The sequence below is a fragment of the Podarcis muralis genome, chromosome 13, assembly GCF_964188315.1.
Source record: "Podarcis muralis chromosome 13, rPodMur119.hap1.1, whole genome shotgun sequence".
NCBI classification, from domain to species: Eukaryota; Metazoa; Chordata; class Lepidosauria; order Squamata; family Lacertidae; genus Podarcis; species Podarcis muralis.
In genome coordinates, this window is record NC_135667.1 from 54,551,757 (window position 1) to 54,572,675 (window position 20,919).

The 20,919-nt window shown below is 44.4% G+C and overlaps 1 protein-coding gene across 2 annotated transcripts; it reads left to right on the plus strand.

Moving 5' to 3' along the window:
* Nucleotides 1-1,164: 1,164 nt before the first annotated feature.
* PDCD6 (programmed cell death 6) lies at nt 1,165-13,787 on the plus strand. 2 transcript variants are annotated; one of them, XM_028702415.2, is made up of 6 exons: nt 1,165-1,304; nt 1,421-1,482; nt 8,653-8,697; nt 11,244-11,402; nt 12,794-12,903; nt 13,398-13,787. In XM_028702415.2, exons 1-6 carry the CDS (start codon nt 1,252-1,254, stop codon nt 13,494-13,496), a joined length of 528 nt encoding a protein of 175 aa, XP_028558248.2. In that variant the 5' UTR covers nt 1,165-1,251; the 3' UTR covers nt 13,497-13,787. The 2 variants fall into 2 exon arrangements, with proteins under 2 accessions (XP_028558248.2, XP_028558250.2); XM_028702417.2 differs by having other exon boundaries at nt 1,166-1,304; nt 11,244-11,396.
* The last annotated feature ends 7,132 nt before the right edge of the window (nt 13,788-20,919 follow it).

The following is a 20,919-nucleotide window of genomic DNA, read 5'->3' on the forward strand; positions in this document are numbered from 1 at the left end:
CTGTAAAGTTATTGAAATGTATAAAACTGAAAATCCAAAAATAAAATAATAATAATGTAGCCTTATGAGGCTTTGCCCTTGGGTGGGAAAAATATTGCGCCTGGGAAAGGGAAGTGGGAGTCAACAGACACTCAAGGAATAGTTTCGGAGAAAAAGGCTTTTATTTCTACCATCCATGAACTGGTAGAAGGAGCGAGTGCGATAGTCCACAAAAGCATGCACGAAGTTCACAGTCATGTGCACAAGCATATATACCCTTCCAGTTCCCTCCTCCTTTCTCCTCCTTCCAGAGTCCTGCCCCATGTTGAGGTTCCTGAGCATGTACAGAAAGCTGTCTTGGGACTATTGTGGACTCTTCCCAGGAAAGGGGGAATGAGAGCGGTTCAACATGTCCAAAGGTGTTGCAACTGAATGAGATAAGATTCGTTTCTCAGGCCTGAGTATTCTTGGCAATGACAGAGTCTATTCATTAGCCTTTAAAAGTAACATTTTGCCTTTTGCCACAGCATCTTGTGATAGAGCAGAGAAAAGCTGTTTTGGATTTTTAGAAGACAAAAGGAGTTTTGGACAGTTTTGAGGCCTGGGGTGATTTCACAGACAGGATTTGGGTATCCTGTCCCTTCAATAATAAAAGATCATTTTCTAATTCCGCAAGGTCCTTTTTGTGTATATATATATATATTGGTTTTTAGCTTACAAAATTATAAAACATACCTCACAGATACATCCTTATTTGGACTTCCATCAGCACCTCTGATAATCCTCCGTCTTAATCACTTCTTATGCCTTTCTTAACTTAATATTGCCATTAAATCTTTTAACATATCATCTCTCTTTTTCCATTTTTTACAATATTTCTAATATTACTCCTCACAGAACTTCTTGCACCTTTTCGAGGTGAGGCGACGACCAGCCCCGAACTGCCCTCCGGATGCGGCTTTCCGTTCTGAGCGCCTCCGCGGCGGCTGCCCACTGGCGGCTCCGCCACGACCCTCCACGCGCCCGTCCCCACGAGCAGACGCCACGCGGGAAGAGCCTCCGGCGCCTTGAGGCGGCGCCTGCCGAGGGAAGGCGGCGCTCCCTCCCTCCCTCCTTCCCTCCCTCCTGGCCGGCCTGAGGAGGAGCCGAGGCGCCGAGGCGTTTCTTTCTCGCCGCCCGAGAAGGAGGAAGGAGAAGCGGCTCCCGCTCGCTCCTGGCAGAGCAGGAACCCGAGGTCCCCGAGGTCCTTCGCCCGCGCCCAGCCCGGCCGCGATGGCGGCGATGGGGAGAGCCGACGCCAACTTCCTGTGGGGCGTCTTCCAAAGGTGAGCGAGGGGCTGCGGGAGGAGGAGGAGGCCCGGGCCGGGGACTCGCGTGGGCCGGCTCGCCCCTTTCGCCGACGCGCCCCCCGCTGACCGCTGCCCCTTGTCTTTTGCCTCAGGGTCGACAAGGACCGCAGCGGCGTCATCTCGGACGTGGAGCTCCAGCAAGCGCTCTCCAACGGTGGGTGGACGAGGCCTCCCCAGGCGCGGCCTACCTGGCCGGCGCCTCCCCGCGCTTCCTGCGCCGCCGCCGGCGCCCCTTTGGTGGTACTCCGCCTTTTCCCCTGGCGGGGACGCAGGGCGGCCTACCGAGAGAAAGGGGAACAATTGGGAGGGTGGGTGGGTGAAACAAGCATTTGAAGGGGAAAAAAGGTTTAATTCAAACTAGAGAGAGAGAGAGAAGCTACGGGGATTGTAAATTATTATTATTAATTTATATTAATAAATAATATCGAAAATAATACAATTTATTTATATTAATTATGAGTAAATACTTATACAAATTTATTTATATCCAACCTTTTCCCCCTGACTCGGACTCAGGGCGGTTTACAGATGAGAACAGCTAAAAGTATAGAGAGGAAGCATTGAGGAAATAATTAAACACTGATAGAATTAAAGCTGTATTTCCTCATGATTTAAGTTATTGTTATTGTTATTATTATTATTATTAATTTATTTATATCTCGCCTTTTCCCCTGATGGACTTGAGGTGGTGTACAGATAGAAATGTAAACAGCTAAAAATAATAGGGGTGGGGGTGGGGAATAGTTTAAAAAACAAACATTATTAGAATTGAAACTAACTAACGCTCTCTCTTAGCTGTTAAAAACATACGGAATATTACAATAAAAAGAGCAGGGCGCCAGCAGCCCTTTTAGTGGAAGCAGCCTGTTCCCCAAACCCTGCTGGAACAAGCAGTCTAGCTTTTCTAGGGAGGAAGTTCCAACTTTGCCCGGGAGTAGCCACCTAAAAGGCCCTCTCTCGCCGTGCCTGTCTCCTTTTAATTCAGAATACACCCATGTTGTGCAATAAGATGAAACAACCCTAATAGTGAAAGGGCACCCAAAGAAATAGCAAAACTGAAGGTAAAATTGGCCAGCCCAGGGGAAAGAATGCGGCAGCTAGATTGGTGACTGGGAGTGGCCGCCAGGACCACATAACACCAGTTTTGAAAGACCTACCGTATTTTTTGCACCAAAACACTCACTTTTTTCCTCCTAAAAAGTAAGGGGAAATGTCTGTGCGTGTTATGGAGGGAATGCCTACGGGTGGCATGCCTACGGATTTTCCTCCTCTAAAAACTACGTGCGTGTTATGGTCGGGTGCGTGTTATAGAGTGAAAAATACGGTACATTGGCTCCCAGTACGTTTCCGAACACAATTCCAAGTGTTGGTGCTGACCTTGAAAGCCCTAAATGGCCTCGGCCCAGTATACCTGAAGGAGTATCTCCACCCCCATCGTTCTGCCCAGACGCTGAGGTCCAGCGCTGAGGGCCTTCTGGCGGTTCCCTCCTTGCGAGAAGCAAAGCTACAGGGAACCAGGCAGAGGGCCTTCTCAGTAGTGGCGCCCGCCCTTCAGATGTGAAGGAAATAAGCAGCTACCCTATCTTTAAAAGACATCTGAAGGCAGCCCTGTTCAGGGAAGTTTTTAATATTTAATGCTGTACTGTTTTTAACATTTAATTGGGAGCCGCCCAGAGTGGCTGGGGAAGCTCAGCCAGATGAGCGGGGTATAAATAATAAATTATTATTATTATTATTATTATTATTATTATTATTATTATTATTATTATATCTTGAAGCTTATAAAAGGTGCTGAAAGTTGGGCATTCCCAGGGCAAGAGACTTCCAAAGAGACACTGCAATTGATGAGAATGTCCTGTTTCATATCCCCAACAACAGGCATAGGCATAGCTGCCAACTTTGCCCTTTTTTAAAGGGAAATTCCATTATTCCGAATAGGATTCCTTGCAAGAAAAGGGAAAAGTTGACAGCTATGGGCATAGGCAAACTCGGCCCTTCAGATGTTTTGGGACTGCAATTCCCATCATCCCTGACCACGGGTCTTGTTAGATAGGGATGATGGGAGTTGCAGTCCCAAAACATCTGGAGGGCCGAGTTTGCCTATGCCTGCCCAACAATCTCTAGCCAAAGTGGACAGAACAGGGTTCTTCCCAAGCCTTGGAGGCCAGGGGAGAATAAGTAGCTACTTAAGAGTTTTAAAGGCAAAAAAGGAGGTCGGACTTTGATTAGAGAGACTGGGACCCAGTTCTTTGCATAACCCTAATGCTTTGTGTTTTGTGAGGGTGGGGTGGGTCAGTCTTACAGCATAGCCAACTTTGCACAGTTATTGGGAGAACAAAAAAAGTACACTGTTCTGAAACACAAATGTTAGTAATAATAATATAATAATAATTTTATGTTTTGGGACTGCAATTCCCATAATCCCTGACCACGGGTCTTGTTAAATAGGGATGATGGGAGTTGCAGTCCATCTGTATTTTTTTTCTTGAAATACATTGATTTCCTAAACACCTCTCCATAGGAAAATTCACAAGAACATGTAGATTTGTTATGTTGCTATCATATGCATCTCTGTGCCAGTTATGGCTTTCCACCCAGTGGGGAAACTGTGAATGTTGCTTGTGATAGAAAATTGTATGTAATAAGGGGAATATGCTGCAACCTAACCACTGGTTACATAACCAACATAAGGCAGAAAAAGCAAAAGTCTCTGAAGTGCGAAGGGTCCTTCATGTAAGTATTAATGTCAGAAAAATCCAGCATAACTAACCCTTTTGATTATAAACCTATGGGTATAGGGCTGTATACATATGTAATAAGTAATGATAACTTTTTAAAAACCTCACAATTGTTAAGACTGGTTAAAATGAATTTGCTCCTACTTGAATATCCCTTGAAAACATGGGGCAAAATTGTTGCCCCTGATTATTCTTTGAATATTACAAGTCTAGAGGTAACCCAACATATATTAAGGGACATTCTTGTCTCTAGGTGATAGCTGGCAAGATATGAGGACAGAGTGGTAACTTGGAGTAGTGTCTGAAAAGGGAGGCTTTTGAAAGTAACAGGTTGGACAAAAGCAACCTCCTGGTCATTATTCTCAGATGCTTGGAATCACATTACATTGATATATTGAAAGCAGTTGAGTTTAAAGGAGCTAACATGATCATGAAGGGTTGATTTGTTTATCCCTCCCCTCCCTTTGCATCTTCTCACTTCATAGTTTGTGCCAAGCCCTACCCTACAACTTGGGAGGAGCTTCACAGAGCAGCTTGCTAAATGGCCTACCTCGCACCTCTGTTAAAACCACTTGCCTGGGCCTGCTGGTTGTTCCTCATGCCTTAATTGGTGTTGCTGTCTATTGGGGGGAGTGAGACCCCCAAGGGCTTTTGCAAGCATTTGTGTATTTCCCTTTAAGACTGCACCACAATTGGGCTTACCAGGGAAGGCAACATAAGCCTTTGAGAGTTTCTACTTCCTTCAAAGATTGCAGGAAGATCAGGCTTAAAAGGGAAGCTCGCTAGCTAGCTAAGCAGCATCACCTTAGTGCACCAGTGAGCTCCTTGCCTGAACTCAGCAGAATCACTTCCTGTATTGGCTGGTTTGAAGGGGCAGCAGTCCTGCTTAGTGCTGGGTCCTGGGTTTGTGCAGCAGTTCAAAGGATCCTGAGGAGCATCTGGCTTTTACGACTTAAGGAACTGCACAAAGCAACGTTGGGCAAACATTGTATTCCTTGATTCATTACTTTTTGAATTGGGATGGAGCAGTCTTTAGTGGATCACTGCCTTCATGGATCCTCCTTCATGGATCACTGCCTTGCCGTGGCGAAGGGGCTTGAATAACTCAGAGAAGCTATGAGCTATGCCGTGCAGGGCCACCCAAGATGGACAGGTCATAGTGGAGAGTTTTGACCAAACGTGATCCACCTGGAGCAGGAACTGGCAAGCCACTCCAGTATCCCTGCCAAGAAAACTCCATGGACAAAGACAACGGGCATATAAAAGTTATGACGCTGGAAGATGAGCCCCTCAGGTCGGAAGGTGTCCAACATGCTACTGGGGAAGAGCGGAGGACAAGTACAAGTAGATCCAGAGCTGATGAAGCGGCTGGGCCAAAGCCGAAAGGACGCTCAGTTGCGGATATGCATGGAAGCGAAAGGAAAGTCCAATGCTGTAAAGAAAAATATTGCATAGGAACCTGGAATGTAAGAACCATGAACCTGGGTAAGTTGGATGTGGTCAAAAATGAGATGGCAAGAATAAATATTGACATCTTGGGCATCAGTGAACTAAAATGGACGGGAATGGGCGAATTCAGTTCGGATGACTATCACATCTACTACTGTGGACAAGAAACCCGTAAAAGAAATGGAGTGGCCCTCATAGTCAACAAAAGAGTGGTGAAAGCTGTACTGGGATGCAATCTCAAAAATGATAGAATGATCTCGATACGAATCCAAGGCAGACCTTTTAACATCACAGTAATCCAAGTTTATGCACCAACTACTGGTGCTGAAGAAACTGAAATTGACCAATTCTATGAAGACTTACAAGACCTTATAGAAGTGACACCAAAGAAGGATGTTCTGCTCATAATAGGGGATTGGAATGCTAAAGTAGGGAGTCAAGAGATAAAAGGAACAACTGGCAAGTTTGGCCTTGGAGTTCAAAACGAAGCAGGGCAAAGGCTAATAGAGTTCTGTCAAGAGAACAAGCTGGTCATCACAAACACTCTTTTCCAACAACACAAGAGACGACTCTACACATGGACATCACCAGATGGGCAGCATCGAAATCAGATTGATTATATTCTCTGCAGCCAAAGATGGAGAAGCTCTATACAGTCAGCAAAAACAAGACCTGGAGCTGACTGTGGCTCAGATCATCAGCTTCTTATAGCAAAATTCAAGCTTAAACTGAAGAAAGTAGGAAAAACCACTGGGCCGGCAAGATACAATCTAAGTCAAATCCCTTATGAATACACAGTGGAAGTGAGGAACAGGTTTAAGGATTTAGATTTGGTGGACAGAGTGCCTGAAGATCTATGGATGGAGGCTCGTAACATTATACAAGAGGCAGCAACTAAAACCATCCCAATGAAAAGGAAATGCAAGAAAGCAAAGTGGCTGTCCAACGAGGCCTTACAAATAGCGGGGGAGAGAAGGCAAGCAAAATGCGAGGGAGATAGTGAGAGATACCGGAAATTGAATGCAGATTTCCAAAAAATAGCAAGGAGAGACAAGAAGGCCTTCTTAAACGAGCAATGCAAAGAAATAGAGGAAAACAATAGAATGGGAAAAACCAGAGATCTGTTCAAGAAAATTGGAGATATGAAAGGAACATTTCGTTCAAAGATTACCATAATAAAGGACAAAAGTGGTAAGGACCTAACAGAAGCAGAAGACATCAAGAAGAGGTGGCAAGAATACACAGAGGAACTATACCAGAAAGAAATGGATGTCTCGTATACCCCAGGTAGTGTGGTTGCTGACCTTGAGCCAGACATCCTGGAAAGTGAAGTCAAATGGGCCTTAGAAAGCATCGCTAATAACAAGGCCAGTGGAAGTGATGATATTCCAGCTGAATTATTTAAAATTTTAAAAGATGATGCTGTTAAGGTGCTACACTCAATATGCCAGCAAATTTGGAAAACTCAGCAGTGGCCAGAGGATTGGAGAAGATCAGTCTACATCCCAATCCCAAAGAAGGGAAGTGCCAAAGAATGCTCCAACTACCGCACAATTGCACTCATCTCACACGCTAGCAAGGTTATGCTTAAAATTCTACAAGGCAGGCTTAAGCAGTATGTGGACCGAGAACTCCCAGAAGTGCAAGCTGGATTTAGAAGAGGCAGAGGAACCAGAGACCCAATTGCAAACATGCGCTGGATTATGGAGAAAGCTAGAGAGTTCCAGAAAGACATCTACTTCTGCTTCATTGACTATGCAAAAGCCTTTGACTGTGTCGACCACAGCAAACTATGGCAAGTTCTTAAAGAAATGGGAGTGCCTGATCACCTCATCTGTCTCCTGAGAAATCTCTATGTGGGACAAGAAGCTACAGTTAGAACTGGATATGGAACAACTGATTGGTTCAAAATTGGGAAAGGAGTACGACAAGGCTGTATATTGTCCCCCTGCTTATTTAACTTATATGCAGAATTCATCATGCGAAAGGCTGGGCTGGATGAATCCCAAGCCGGAATTAAGATCGCCGGAAGAAATATCAACAACCTCAGATATGCAGATGACACAACCGTGATGGCAGAAAGTGAGGAGGAATTAAAGAACCTTTTAATGAGGGTGAAAGAGGAGAGCGCAAAATATGGTCTGAAGCTCAACATCAAAAAAACGAAGATCATGGCCACTGGTCCCATCACCTCCTGGCAAATAGAAGGGGAAGAAATGGAGGCAGTGAGAGATTTTACCTTCTTGGGCTCCATGATCACTGCAGATGGTGACAGCAGTCACGAAATTAAAAGACGCCTGCTCCTTGGGAGAAAGGCGATGGCAAATCTAGACAACATCTTAAAAAGTAGAGACATCACCTTACCAACAAAGGTCCGTATAGTTAAAGCCATGGTTTTCCCAGTAGTGATGTATGGAAGTGAGAGCTGGACCATAAAGAAGGCTGATCGCCGAAAAATTGATGCTTTTGAATTATGGTGCTGGAGGAGACTCTTGAGAGTCCCATGGACTGCAAGAAGATCAAACGCTATCCACCCTTAAGGAAATCAGACCTGAGTGCTCACTGGAAGGACAGATCGTGAAGTTGAGGCTCCAATACTTTGGCCACCTCATGAGAAGAAAAGACTCCCTGGAAAAGACCCTGATGTTGGGAAAGATGGAGGGCACAAGGAGAAGGGGACGACAGAGGATGAGATGGTTGGATAGTGTTATCGAAGCTACAAACATGAGCCTGACCAAACTGCGGGAGGCGGTGGAAGACAGGAGTGCCTGGCGTGCTTTGGTCCGTGGGGTCACGAAGAGTCGGACACGACTAAACGACTAAACAACAACAAGTCTTTAATACTGTAAGAATGATAGAATGTAGAATCATAGAATTGTAGGCTTGGAAGAGGGACCCAAGGGTCATCTAGTCCAACCCCCTGCAATGTTTTTAAAATGGTATAATATTTTGTAAATTATTAGTAAAGGAGTATTTGTATCGTATAAAGCTAAACAAAAGAAATGGTGGTGGAGACCGAGAGTGAGAATCAGTATTGATTCTGTCTTAATGGTTCTTATCCTCTCATCTTCAAGAGTTCATAACACTTAGCTTTTCCTGCATACATATTTTAATGATTTGCTTCTGTTCTCTTTTAGGAACATGGACTCCATTCAATCCAGCAACTGTTAGATCTATCATAAGTAAGTGATTCATAACATCATACTTTTAACATTTGGGGGATGGGTTATACTCACAAGCAGCATTTTTAGGCGGTTCGTAGTATGTCAATAAAATAGTTAAACAAAATTGTTTTAGTGGTGAGAAATGGAAGAATATTTTGTTTGAAATGACGTCCAGTTGCATTGCCCTCTTAGCCCATTACTATTTACATAGTTTAATATGGGCAACGGGGACCAAAATACTCCCTGTTTGAAATGTACTGCTTGCTTTTTTTACTGAGTTGCTTTTGAATAGTCATATGTGTGGTTTTTCACATGGATTCTGCGGTTGCATAGATCACAATTTTGAAACGTTTAGAGCTAGATGGCAGATTTTTGATGGGATGTCTGCCCTCAGGGCAGTGTGACCCCAACTTTCCACTCTTCCTTTACTGACTGCTGCAGTGGAGGAGTCTGGTTATGCGATGGTACAAATCACCAGTTGAAGAACCAGTTATAGGTAAGCATTAGGGGGTTGGTTTTTTCATGGTCTGTGTGTGGAGAACCATATGGGCAATAGCAACCCACATTATCCAGAGGTGAGGCAAGAGGGCAGGCAACCACTGACCTTGGCATAGCTCTGAAAGGTGTATCCTCTCAAGCTGAAACACTCATACTACAGGATTGACATTGAGGACTACAAACAGAGAGCATTATAATAAACTTCAAGAACAGAGAAGTCTCAAGGAACAATGTGGATGAAACAACTGTCCTTGTTGAGTGTATACAGATTCCTAAGAAAATCTGAAGCCGAGCTATCCTGAAGCATGGGTTAATTGTGGATGGAGACCAAATCTTCCTGAACACCATGTCAACACTGCTTGCTCCCTCCAAAGACACATAGAAAGTGAAGAGACAAAAGCTGAGACTGAATCCATCTATTTTTATTGATAACATCCCTTGTTTACTATACAACCAGTGCATGCAGGGAAGACTGCAGGTTTGACAAAGGGCTTTGGGCAGAAAACTGGCAGAACTGCCTTCAGTAGAAAGAACAAGGCAGGCAGGCTTGAGGACTCCATTATCCTAATGCAAAATGAGAGATTTAAGTATCAGCTTCTTGGTGGTTGTTGGCATCTGTCTGTCTTGAGACAGTGCCCTTATCCAAACCAAAATTGCTTGGAGAAATCTGTTTAGTGTTTCCGCCACCTTCTTCGGATTAGAGTATAGAAGATAAAAGCTTTGTGCCATCTGCATATTGATGGCACTTCTGCCCAAACCTCCAGGTGACTATACCCATGATTTTGTTGCTGGGGTTGATGGGAGTTGGACATCTGGAGCACTCAAGGTTTCCTACCTCTAATGTAGATATTGAAGAGAATAGAACCTTGTGGCATCCCAAAGGTCATGAAGTAAAACGGAAGTCATCTAACAGCATCCTCTGGATCCTACCCTCCAGGTAGGACCAAAGCCACTGCAAAAGAATGCTCCCAGGGTGATGTCACATAAGGATTCTATGGTTGATGTGGAAAATGTGTGAAAAGTTAAGATGAACCATCAGGTTTGCACTTTTCTCTCCCATCTGTTCCATCTGCTCCAGGGAGATGACCAAAGCAGAGTCTGTTCCATACCAGGCTGGAAGGGATCAAATTGGGGTGTGTTGCAAAGTGTTGCTTTAAAATGGCGTATTAGAGATTTTCCAAAGGTGTAGGATCCAGATTTAGATTTTTTTTAAATTGCTCTCTCCTTTAAAAACAAAAGGGGACATCACCATTGCACAGCTGATATTCACCGAAGGTGAGTCAAGTTTTCAGAAGCCGAGATGGGCAAGGAACCTAGGAGTTCATGGTTGGTTTCATCCCTCGTCCACTTCCTCAGACAATAGTAGCTGAAAGGCAACCAGATGGTATCTTTGCTGCCTTCGCTTCTAATGATGTTGAAATTGTGGCATCTTAAGTTGGAGTGAATATGAGCAATTGAATCTGCCGAATGTAATGCAAACTGATCACAATGGGACTTCATTGGTTCCATCTGATGTTCTCTACCAGAACTTTATTAAGCAGATTGCTAACCACCTGACAAGGCCCCTTTGAACTACATTATGACATATTGGTGTAGAAATATGATTTTCCTTTGGCTGCAGTAACTGCCATAGAGTAGGCCCTAAAACTAGATCTAACCTGTTTGGTCATATTCATCCTCTGTTCTCCACCAAGAAAACTTTTTTAAGAGTGAGCACTTTGTCATGGGCTCATAGTTTGCCTGTGTCGTATTATTTTAGATTCCATTTTGGGATTCTGTGGACTTCTGGTGCATTGAGAAGAGCCACCCTTTAATACACTTTTATTCAAGGAAAAGTGTTGACTATACTGAATTCTTTTTAGAACCCGTATCAGTTTACATAAGAGCTGCTTCTACCACTGTTCCTTGTTTTTCTTTACATTAAAAGGTAAAAATCCATATAGTAAACTTTTTAATGAGGTATTTCAGTTATTCCTGTCTCCTAATCTTAACAGAAATGTAATAGAGAATGATTGGTGTCTCATTCTGTAACTTAAATGAATTAATATTCTGAATGTTTGTTTCAGCCATGTTTGACAGAGAGAACAAAGGTGGTGTGAACTTCAATGAATTCACAGGAGTCTGGAAATACATATCTGACTGGCAGAATGTCTTTCGCACGTATGATAGAGACAATTCAGGAATGATTGACAAACATGAACTAAAGCAAGCACTAACAGGTTTTGGTAATTCATTTGTAATTATATTGATCATGTATCACAATCATCTAGGGTTGTCAACCTGGTCCCTACCACCCATTAGTGGACGTTTCAGGATTCTAGGTGGGCGGTAGGGGGTTCTATGGCACAAGCTGAATCCTTCCATTGAGCACTGGTCGGTGGTAGGGAAATTTTACCATTAAGAAAGAGGCATTAGTGGGCAGTAGGTATAAAAAGGTTGAGTACCCCTGATCTAGATTGAGGATTAAACCTTATCACATTGAAATATTCCAAAGAGGAAATGAGCTTGTTTTTGTTGTGGTCCTTCTAGAAGCAGTCTGAAAATACTACCCCAACACTACCATTTTAGAGTAATTGTTTAACTGAGAAAAACTACAAGACTGAAATATAAAAATTTTCTCCTAGTTTTTACAAATAGCTTCATATCACCTTTACTAATTTATTTAAAGGTCTGAGAACTTGGTTTAGTTATTACCAAGGAACAGCTGGAGAGAAAGCATTTATAGCTACAATCCTCTATTCACTTACCTCAGCATAAGCTCCACTGAACTTCAGAAGACTTCCAATAAGTAGGCATTTATAGAAATGCACTGTTAGAATTAGTATTTCAAGAATGATCAAGGATATTGCACCCTACACGCTGAAAGCTGTGAGCTGGAGGGACATCACAGCTTACACAGCTGACAAGTGGGGAAGCAGCGGCAGCTGCTACTCTACTCCACATGTCAGCTTTTAGGCAGGAGGCCTCTGCAAGGCCCTGCTGTGCCACCTGCCTCACAAAGGAAATCCTCCCCAGAGGAGATACTCTGGGCTATGAAGAGGGTCTCCTTGTAAGCCAGGAGGACTCGCCAGGGTGCTCCACATTTCTGGGATCTACTTCTGGAATCCCAGCACTGTGCTTATGCATGGTCATGTGCAAATAGAGCACATAAATGGGGAGTTGGTCCACAGTTGAAGACCTTCGAAAAGACTGGGCAAAGCTGAAGGATTTTTAATTTCTGCCAAAGGCTCCGTCATTGCTTATTAGACAGTATGTTGTTTATTCCATCAATGAAATTAATTTGGTTTTTCCTAATTTCAATAAACCTTTGCCTTCATATTTGGAAAGTAAGGTGACCACACTATGCGTGCAGCATAGTATCTGCTTGTTTTCATTACCAACACATTTTTGCTATTGAATTTAAGTGGTCCTGAGTTTGCATGAATCTCCTGTAGTTATTATGACTTTGTTGTATTGTTTTGTGGTGTTTTGTGTGGTTTTGGTTCATTCCATCAATGAAATTAATTTGGTTTTGGTTGCAGTGTCATGTCATTGCCTAATTAATCCATAACACAGAAGACTCGTAGACTTTCATTTTTTATTTACTTTGCTCCTGAATACCTTCAATTCTTTCAAGGTTATCGACTATCTGACCAATTCTACGATCTCCTCATTCAGAAGTTTGACAGACAAAGAAGAGGACAAGTGGCTTTTGATGACTTCATCCAGTGTTGTGTTGTCATACAGGTAACAAACTGGGCTGTTGAATAGTTACAAATTAGAATGACCAAGTAACAGTAAGTTTAGCATATATGTCAAATAATTAGAAAATCCATTGCCGATTTGAATTTAGTGATAGTGTTTTGTTTTTCAGGGCTTTTCAGTTTCTTCAGTATTTATTTTGTCACCTTCATTTGTGCTGTCTGTAAAATCTGATGTTTCAGGAAGATGCCAGTTACTGTTTATTTCAACATAGTAAGCAGTAAGTGTGTGGCTCTAAAGACTGCCCCATCAGCATTTTTGTTCCAATGAGCAGCAAGCAGTGAAGAATTTTCCCAGGACTAGAAGTAGAAATAAGGAACTTATAAGTAGAATCCTCTAGATTATATACTCCTTTAGATTATGTTCTCTAGTAATTCAGCTCAGCTTCGATTCCTGTTTCACAAATGGAAGGTATGTTTCAGTAGAAGAACTCAGTAGTTTCATCTATAGGTAAATCTGTTTTAACATGTTTTTTTCAGAAATGGACGGATGTCTTCAGACGCTATGATACTGACCAGGACGGCTGGATCCAAGTGTCTTACGAACAGTATCTCTCCATGGTCTTCAGTGTTGTATGACAGCAAAAACTGTTGCGCTAGAATGTGGACCAGAGTTGCCAACTGCCTGATTCCAAAACATAAAATGGATAGCTTCTCACTCTCTCAAATGTTGTAGAGAGGATGTTCAGAATATATCATTTTTCTCTATAATAATTACTAATAATCATGTCCAATATCACCTGCTGCTTCAAAACTCAGCATTGCATTATGTACATTAATGTTTTGGAACTTTTTGAAATGCCAAACAGTAGTAGCAATGCATGTGCCTTGTTTACCTTTTTATAGAGATTAAAAAAAGCCTGACTTGTATCCTGTGTCCATATCAAGGATGATTTAAAATTCATAGGCATTTCAGCTGTACAGCTGTGTGTTACTTGGAGGGATGCATGCTTCTGTTCCTTTGTTTGGGGGCAACATCTGCATACATTTGGTTGCATGGAGGCACTTACCCTCTAGCAGCTCCAGCACATCCTCCCTGCATTTGTCTGCATACAGCAAGGTAGTAGAAGCAGGAGGAGATCCCATAGTTGTGGAAGGGCCACATTTGTCACTTTGGTAGTGAACTTATGCAGTGCTTCGTTTGCCTTGGTAGCCCAGTGGCCAAAAAAATAATCCCAGTATCCACCAAAGCCCAGAAGAATAGTCAGGTTAGGAACAGGGGACAGGGTATAAATAGACCCATCAGGAAAAGTCACTTTGAAAATAAGAGGAAATACAGAAGATGGACAGAGTGGATGGCTAAGACAAATTCAAGTGAGGGTCAATAACTTACTTATTTAGAATGTTATGAATGTCAAATTGTGTGTCCGTTCATGAACTTGGTAACGTTTTAAGTGTAATGAAGACCAAGCACTTCCAATTCTGAATACGCTATATAGTATATGTAAACCAGGCCTCTAGTATAGATAATGTTGAGATTTTTGTTCCTGGTGTTATAGAAGTGCTGTTTATTATTTAACCCTGCTGTGAAAAGTGGCGTTCTCTTTCACATTAGAAGAATGGCAAAACTTTAGCTCCACTTTAGAATATATTGTCTCACATTTAAGCAGGTGGTGGAATTTATGGTTTCCACAGCTGGAGACTGTCACACGACGTCCAATGGAGCATGAGGGACAATACTATACTGGGGTGTATGGGTGTACCATTAAGATTTGTATACAAGAACAGTAAACCAGTGCCTGCAGACTAGGAGCAGAAGAGGATAAAAATAGGAGGAAACAGCAATGCCACACAGACTCTGGAAAAGCTTTTTTTAAATTTAATTTTTAATTGTAAATTTGCCAGAGAAGGCTTAACATTAAGCATGGTTTACCGTAAGAGTAAACAAAAAAGCAAGTGCTGAAACTTTAAAGGCTTTACCAGAATGTACTTTTGTTAATTATATGAACAGCTACCCACAGTTCAGGAATGCATCAGAAACACTTTAATATTTACCTTGAACAGGCTTCAGATGCTATACAGATTTGAGCCAAGTCGTCTCTTTCTACCCCTTGAGATCTAATGTTGATTAGCTTTCTGCTATGGTGAAACAAGCTTTGCCAGTTCAGTTGATTGCGAATTCATTTCACTCAGAGCTTGAGCTAATGCATGAATATAAATTTCTAGGATAGAAGAAAAATTGTCAGTTTAATGTACCTTTAAAGACTACAACCACTTCAGTTTTTGTGTACAATAGAACATAGCAGCCATGTTCACATGCCATGCTAAACATGTTTGGACCTCTAACCACACTGAAATTTTACAAAAGTGTTGGACACATAAATCAGTCAAAGATGGGACTGGCAGCACTGCCCCCGCCCCCCAAAAGAAACAAAACACAAAGGAGGAAGAAGACAAGGATCATTTAAGTCCAGCAGTGGAGACAAAAATCCCACCAAAACATTAATTGGGGCAATTCTCTTTTCTGTTCAGAACTATAAACAGAAGAGCTTCATGTATGTTATACTAAGCCATGGTAATATGTGACCAGTTTTTCCTCCCCCATCTGCTTTTTCACTGCTGAATCCAGCTGCCAACCACCTCCCATTAAGACCCCCCCCCAAAAAAATCTATTCTTCCAACCAGATCTATGATTGTGTTATTTTCTGTCACTGCACACACACTTAAGAGCTCCAAGCATAGATACATACTTTGACATTCAAAACTCTTGGTTCTTGTCTTATGGCACAGGTCTTCTCTAAGGGAGATAATACCCAGCCTCCTTTGTGTTAACCCAATAAAGTTACAATATGGCAATATACTTCATGCACTTACTTTGAAGGTCTGGATAATGGGGAACCAGTTGTAGAAGCATGCTTGTCAATGTAGCTGCGTCCTTTCCTCAAAGCTGACTCATGATGTTGGCAATAAGGTCACTGACACATTCACCCCATTACATTATTCAGGTGTTGTCAGGGGCTCAGGAGGAGAGGCACAGGGGAGAGAGGAAATGGAGAGCGAAGGGGAAGAATCTGAGGGCAGCGTAGGGGAGTATGACAGTGACCCGAGAGATTCCATGAGCTTCTCCAGCGAATCAGAAGATTCCCAGAAGGGGGCGCCGATGGTCAGGGCAAGGGGGGTCCCAGGGGGGACGCACCAGAAACAAGGGGCCAGCGGGGACTCCCAAAGCAGCAGCGGGAGATCAGGACCAGCTTCCCCACCAGAGCGTAGTGGGGGGGAAGAGACCCATGTGTCAGGGCCAGCGTCTCCTCCAGCGGGGAGAGAAGATGAGTCAGGGCTGACCACGCCTCTATCGGAGAGTGGGGGAACGGAGGGGAGGTCAGGTCCAGCTAGCCTCCCCGAAGGGGGAAGCAGTGACAGGAGCAGTGTAACGGTCAGGAGGAAGGTTGCCGGCTGGGCGCGCGCGCCAAGTTTGAATGTACAGGCGCGCGGGACAGCAGAAAACCCGGATTGGGAACCAGGTCCTAAAGCCCGCCGGAGGCAGGGGGAAGACTCACGGTACTCAGCGTCAGAAGAGTCTAGGAAGGGCAAGACCCCAGCGGACAGGCGGAACCAGAGAAGGAAAGAGCAAAGGAAGAGGTGGAGCAAGGCTAGAGTCTTAAACTGGTGTCTGGGGGGAGGAGATTCAGACGGAGCTTCAGCGGTCTAGAGTTTGAGACGTAGAGCTGCGCGCTGTGGTTGCGAAAGCGAAACTGAACTTCAATAAAGACTTTCGTACATAATAACGAACTGGCATTGGTCCTTTGTGAGCTGGGACCTCGGGCAGCTCTGACAGGTGTGTATTTGGCTGTTGATAATTACTGTATGAGCTACCACCACCAAAGGATGGATAAGGCCTCAGATCACCTTCAAAGTTTAATTGCTGGAAGCCCAATTGTTGTGGCCAGCCAGGTCCACCACTTTCTGAAGAAAAGGAAGGTACAGACATCTGATTACCACTCCCAGGCCCATCACCATACCAAGAGGGAAAATTCGCTTGGTGGTTTATTGAAGGAAGCTGTGAGATGATGCTATCCAGATATATTCTTGAGTCACAAGAGTCTTGCATACTATCCCAACGTCTTGCTTCACTACATGCCATTCTCTTACCAAGTACTTTGCTACTGTTGAGTTGGTGAGATATTGTATAACTGTTTTGTGTTGCTGTAAAGCAGGAAGGCTTTTCTACAGCTGGAGTTGACTGGAAATAAGCAGAAGCAGATACGGGACGCGAGTGGCGCTGTGGGTTAAAGCCTCAGCGCCTAGGACTTGCCGATCGAAAGGTCGGCGGTTCAAATCCCCGCGGCGGGGTGCGCTCCCGTCGTTCGGTCCCAGCGCCTGCCAACCTAGCAGTTCGAAAGCACCCCCGGGTGCAAGTAGATAAATAGGGACCGCTTACTGGCGGGAAGGTAAACGGCGTTTCCGTGTGCTGCGCTGGCTCACCAGATGCAGCTTTGTCACGCTGGCCACGTGACCCGGAAGTGTCTCCGGACAGCGCTGGCCCTCGGCCTCTAGAGTGAGATGGGCGCACAACCCTAGAGTCTGTCAAGAGTGGCCCGTACGGGCAGGGGTACCTTTACCTTTAACCATGGCAACTCCACACTAAGTCCTATTGAATTCAAAAGAAGTACTGTTGCCATACAAAGTCTAGACAGGATTAAATGATTACATAAGCATACATGGTATCTGATTTAAGATTAAATGAATTTGGATTGGATTGAATCTGCTGTGATCTGTGGTGCAACACTCTCTTTGTGGCAAGGTTGGGGCGTGTGAGATTGTGCTGTACATAGCAGTTGCCTCTATATAAAGAGCTATAGCCAAACCCATCTGGAGTACAACTAGAGAAACAGTAAAATGCTGGTAACTGAGCTAATTACCTTGGGTATTTCCCCCTATCATTATTTCACTGAAGACATCTCTACTATGATAATCTTTGTATTTTCCAAATGTCTTCTTGGGTTTACACTGCCATTTTTTGTACTGGTGCTATCAGTGGTGGAATTGCAAGTCGAAATTTGGGAGTTGTTGCTATGGCTGAACAAGTATGACCTGGCCTCCATCTCAGGTATCTTTTCTAGAATCTGTTAATGGCTGCATAAACAAATTTGACCCTTCATTAATGAAATAGAGAATTATAAGTTTTAAATCACAGGCTTTATTGTTTAGAATGAGCTTTTCAATATGCAGCTTATTTTTCTTTTTTTACAAAAACTGAACAATGTTATAATACTAATGCTAGCAGAAAGATTACCAAGAGAAATACTCACCTCACAATAATATATCTTGCTTAACTGTTTTTCAGATTCTGGTTTGGAAATTTATTCAGACTGTAGTTTGGTAAACTCTTCACTGTGGGTGCTCATTTTGCAGAAAGTGCTTTGTTCAAAAGGCTACTTTAAAGGACTGTTACTCAGTTTAATCCTGTTAATGGACAAATGTTGTATTTTTTATAAAAATCAAAAGCTTGAGGGTGGCAGATTGCTATTCTTTATGACTGATATAGACACAGCACTTTACAGAGTAAAACAGCAGAAAAACCAGTCTCTGTTCCAATGAGCCTATAATCTAAGTCTCCACTGAGAGAAGAAAAGGGGTAAATAATGGTAACAGCTACACATATTCAAGTTTGGTTTATGTAGGACTAAGGCAAAAGTTTCACAGAAAATGTATAATTTGAGGAGCATTTTAAAGTGGGGAGAAGAAGTGGCATCTACAGGAAATGGTAAAAGAGGATACCGGGGCTGAAAGGAGGTGAAGGCCAAGCCTGGTCTGAACAACAACAGAAGTGGTTAATGTTGGCTGCAGACGTGAGGAGACCACAGGGTGGCACCAAAACAACGCAGTTTGACCAAATGCTGCAACGATAGCACACCCGGGCATGCAAGCAGGCAGCATAGGGCCCAGCAATGAAGCGAGAGGCGCTCTCCTCAATTTGCCACAAACACGAGCCATCACATGTCTTCAAGGACTGGGCTCAGTGCCTGGGAAGAAACCAGCAAGATGGTGAAGTGGCCCTGAACCAGGTCCAGAGTGAATTCGCCTCAGCGCTTAAGTTTCCCACATAACTACACGAGGCAACAACTTCGGAAGGCCGCTCGGCACTTGTTTATTAACGCGCCGCTACCCAAGGAACGGGCCCCTACTGAAGGTCTCCCATTGCTGCGCAGGGAACAAGCCCTCTTCTCCCGCGGACGGAGCTCAGCGGAGCGTTGCCCAAGACCCCACTCCTGCCGTGCCCTCAGCGCTGCCCCTTCGCAAGGTGCTGCAGGGCAGGCAGCCATACTCATGCCTCTCATTCGCCGAGGCCTGAATGATGTTGTTTAGTCGTGTCCGACTCTTCTTGACCCCCTGGACCAGAGCACGCCAGGCACTCCTGTCTTCCACTGCCTCCCACAGTTTGGTCAAACTCATGCTGGTAGCTTCGAGAACACCATCCAACCATCTTTTCCTCTGTCGTCCCCTTCTCCTTGTGCCCTCCATCTTTCCCAACATCAGGGTCTTTTCCAGGGAATCTTCTCTTCTCATGAGGTGGCCAAAGTATTGGAGCCTCAGCTTCAGGATCTGTCCTTCCAGTGAGCACTCAGGGCTGATTTCCTGTTTATCATGGTGACAAATGTCTGCTGTGGCTAGAGTTGTACTCCCTCTGAAGAAGCAGGTTCACACTTGGGGGGGGGATCCTGTTCCTGGGCAGCTGGCAGAGCCCCTCTTTGCTGGGCATGGGACTGCCACATTCCCTGGCCTCCATAGGAGACTCACAGTCCCTCTCTGCGTCTCTGTTCCTTTTTGGCCACTGTCAAATGAGGGCGATGGCGACTGGACTTCTGATCCTAAGCTGAATAGCTGCCCAGCCCAGCTTCAGGTCCCCCACCAAGTGCCCCCTTCTAGAACCCACTGCTCTCAACTGCCTCTCCCCCCAACATTCAAACTCCCTTTCCAAGCCCCCTCCAATCATTACTCTCAACCAGAATTCTGGAATCCAACTTGGGAAGGCTGGCTGCCCTGCTGTGGAGAAGTCCCTCTTGCAAGGACTCTGCTGTGCTCTTTAAAGCTGCAACAGTCCCAACTTTTGAAGCAATATTTTATACATCCTGCTCTGTCAAGTCATCCTGTTAGAAGCACAAAAGCTTCCAGTTCCTGCTTCCTAGGAAATTAGGGAAAGTGAGCTGCAGGTTCTCCTCTGTTCTAAAAAGCAGGTGTCTTCCCCTAAATGATCCTGGGAATTGTAGCATCCATGGCAGATGAGCATCCCACCTCTGCTGAAAAACCTCCAAGGAAGGCGAGTCTACTGAGGGATTTCTTCCCACTGTCAAACAGCTCTTGCTGACAGAAAGTTATTCCTGAAGTTGAGTCGGAATCTCCTTTCTTCTAGCTTGAAGGCATGGCTTCAGGTCCTGAGGGCCTCTGGAGCAGGAGAAAAGAAGCTTCCTCCCTCCTCCCTGTGACGGCCCTTGAGATATTGAGAGGGACGCATGGCGTGGCTCTCATATCCATGTCCTGAGGGACAGAGAACAAACGGTTTTCTCTCCCCTTTCTCCACCCCATGGAGAATTGCAAGGGGTCAGTGCATCTGGCTGGTAAGGAGATGGTTGGAGTTTGGAGCCCAGCCAGGGCTGGCAGTGGGCAGGATCCTGGCATTGTCTGGGGTTGGACTAGATGACCCTTGGGATCCCTTCCAACTCTACCATCAAGCAGCCAAAGGAAGGGGCAGGGGAGCAAGATGCAGAACCAAGGGAGGCACAACCACACACCCCAACAGAACCCTCTGGCCTGACCCACGGTGGCCTCATCCCAGCACACTTTGAAACCCCCCTCCCATTTTATTTTTATTAATTCAGCTGCCTGGCAACCCAGCAGCCTGGCTCCTGTTTGCCAGATGATGTCACAAAGTGCTGCTTTGCAAGCAAGCCTTATAGTGGCCTGCAAGAGGGATGCCTGTCAGATGATGGGGAGAGACTTGCTGAGACAAGTGATAATGAGAAGGAACTCTGAAGGCAGGAGCCCCAGAGGAGATAAGTGGCAA

What these genes read in the sequence shown, in the direction of transcription:
- PDCD6 (XM_028702415.2), top strand. Translation starts at nt 1,252, where the DNA reads ATGGCGGCGATGGGGAGAGCCGACGCCAACTTCCTGTGGGGCGTCTTC. An exon ending in CCAGCAAGCGCTCTCCAACG is followed by an intron (nt 1,483 to 8,652) that starts GTGGGTGGACGA and finishes GTTCTCTTTTAG; the next exon opens with GAACATGGACTCCATTCAAT. An exon ending in AGTGTTGTGTTGTCATACAG is followed by an intron (nt 12,904 to 13,397) that starts GTAACAAACTGG and finishes TGTTTTTTTCAG; the next exon opens with AAATGGACGGATGTCTTCAG.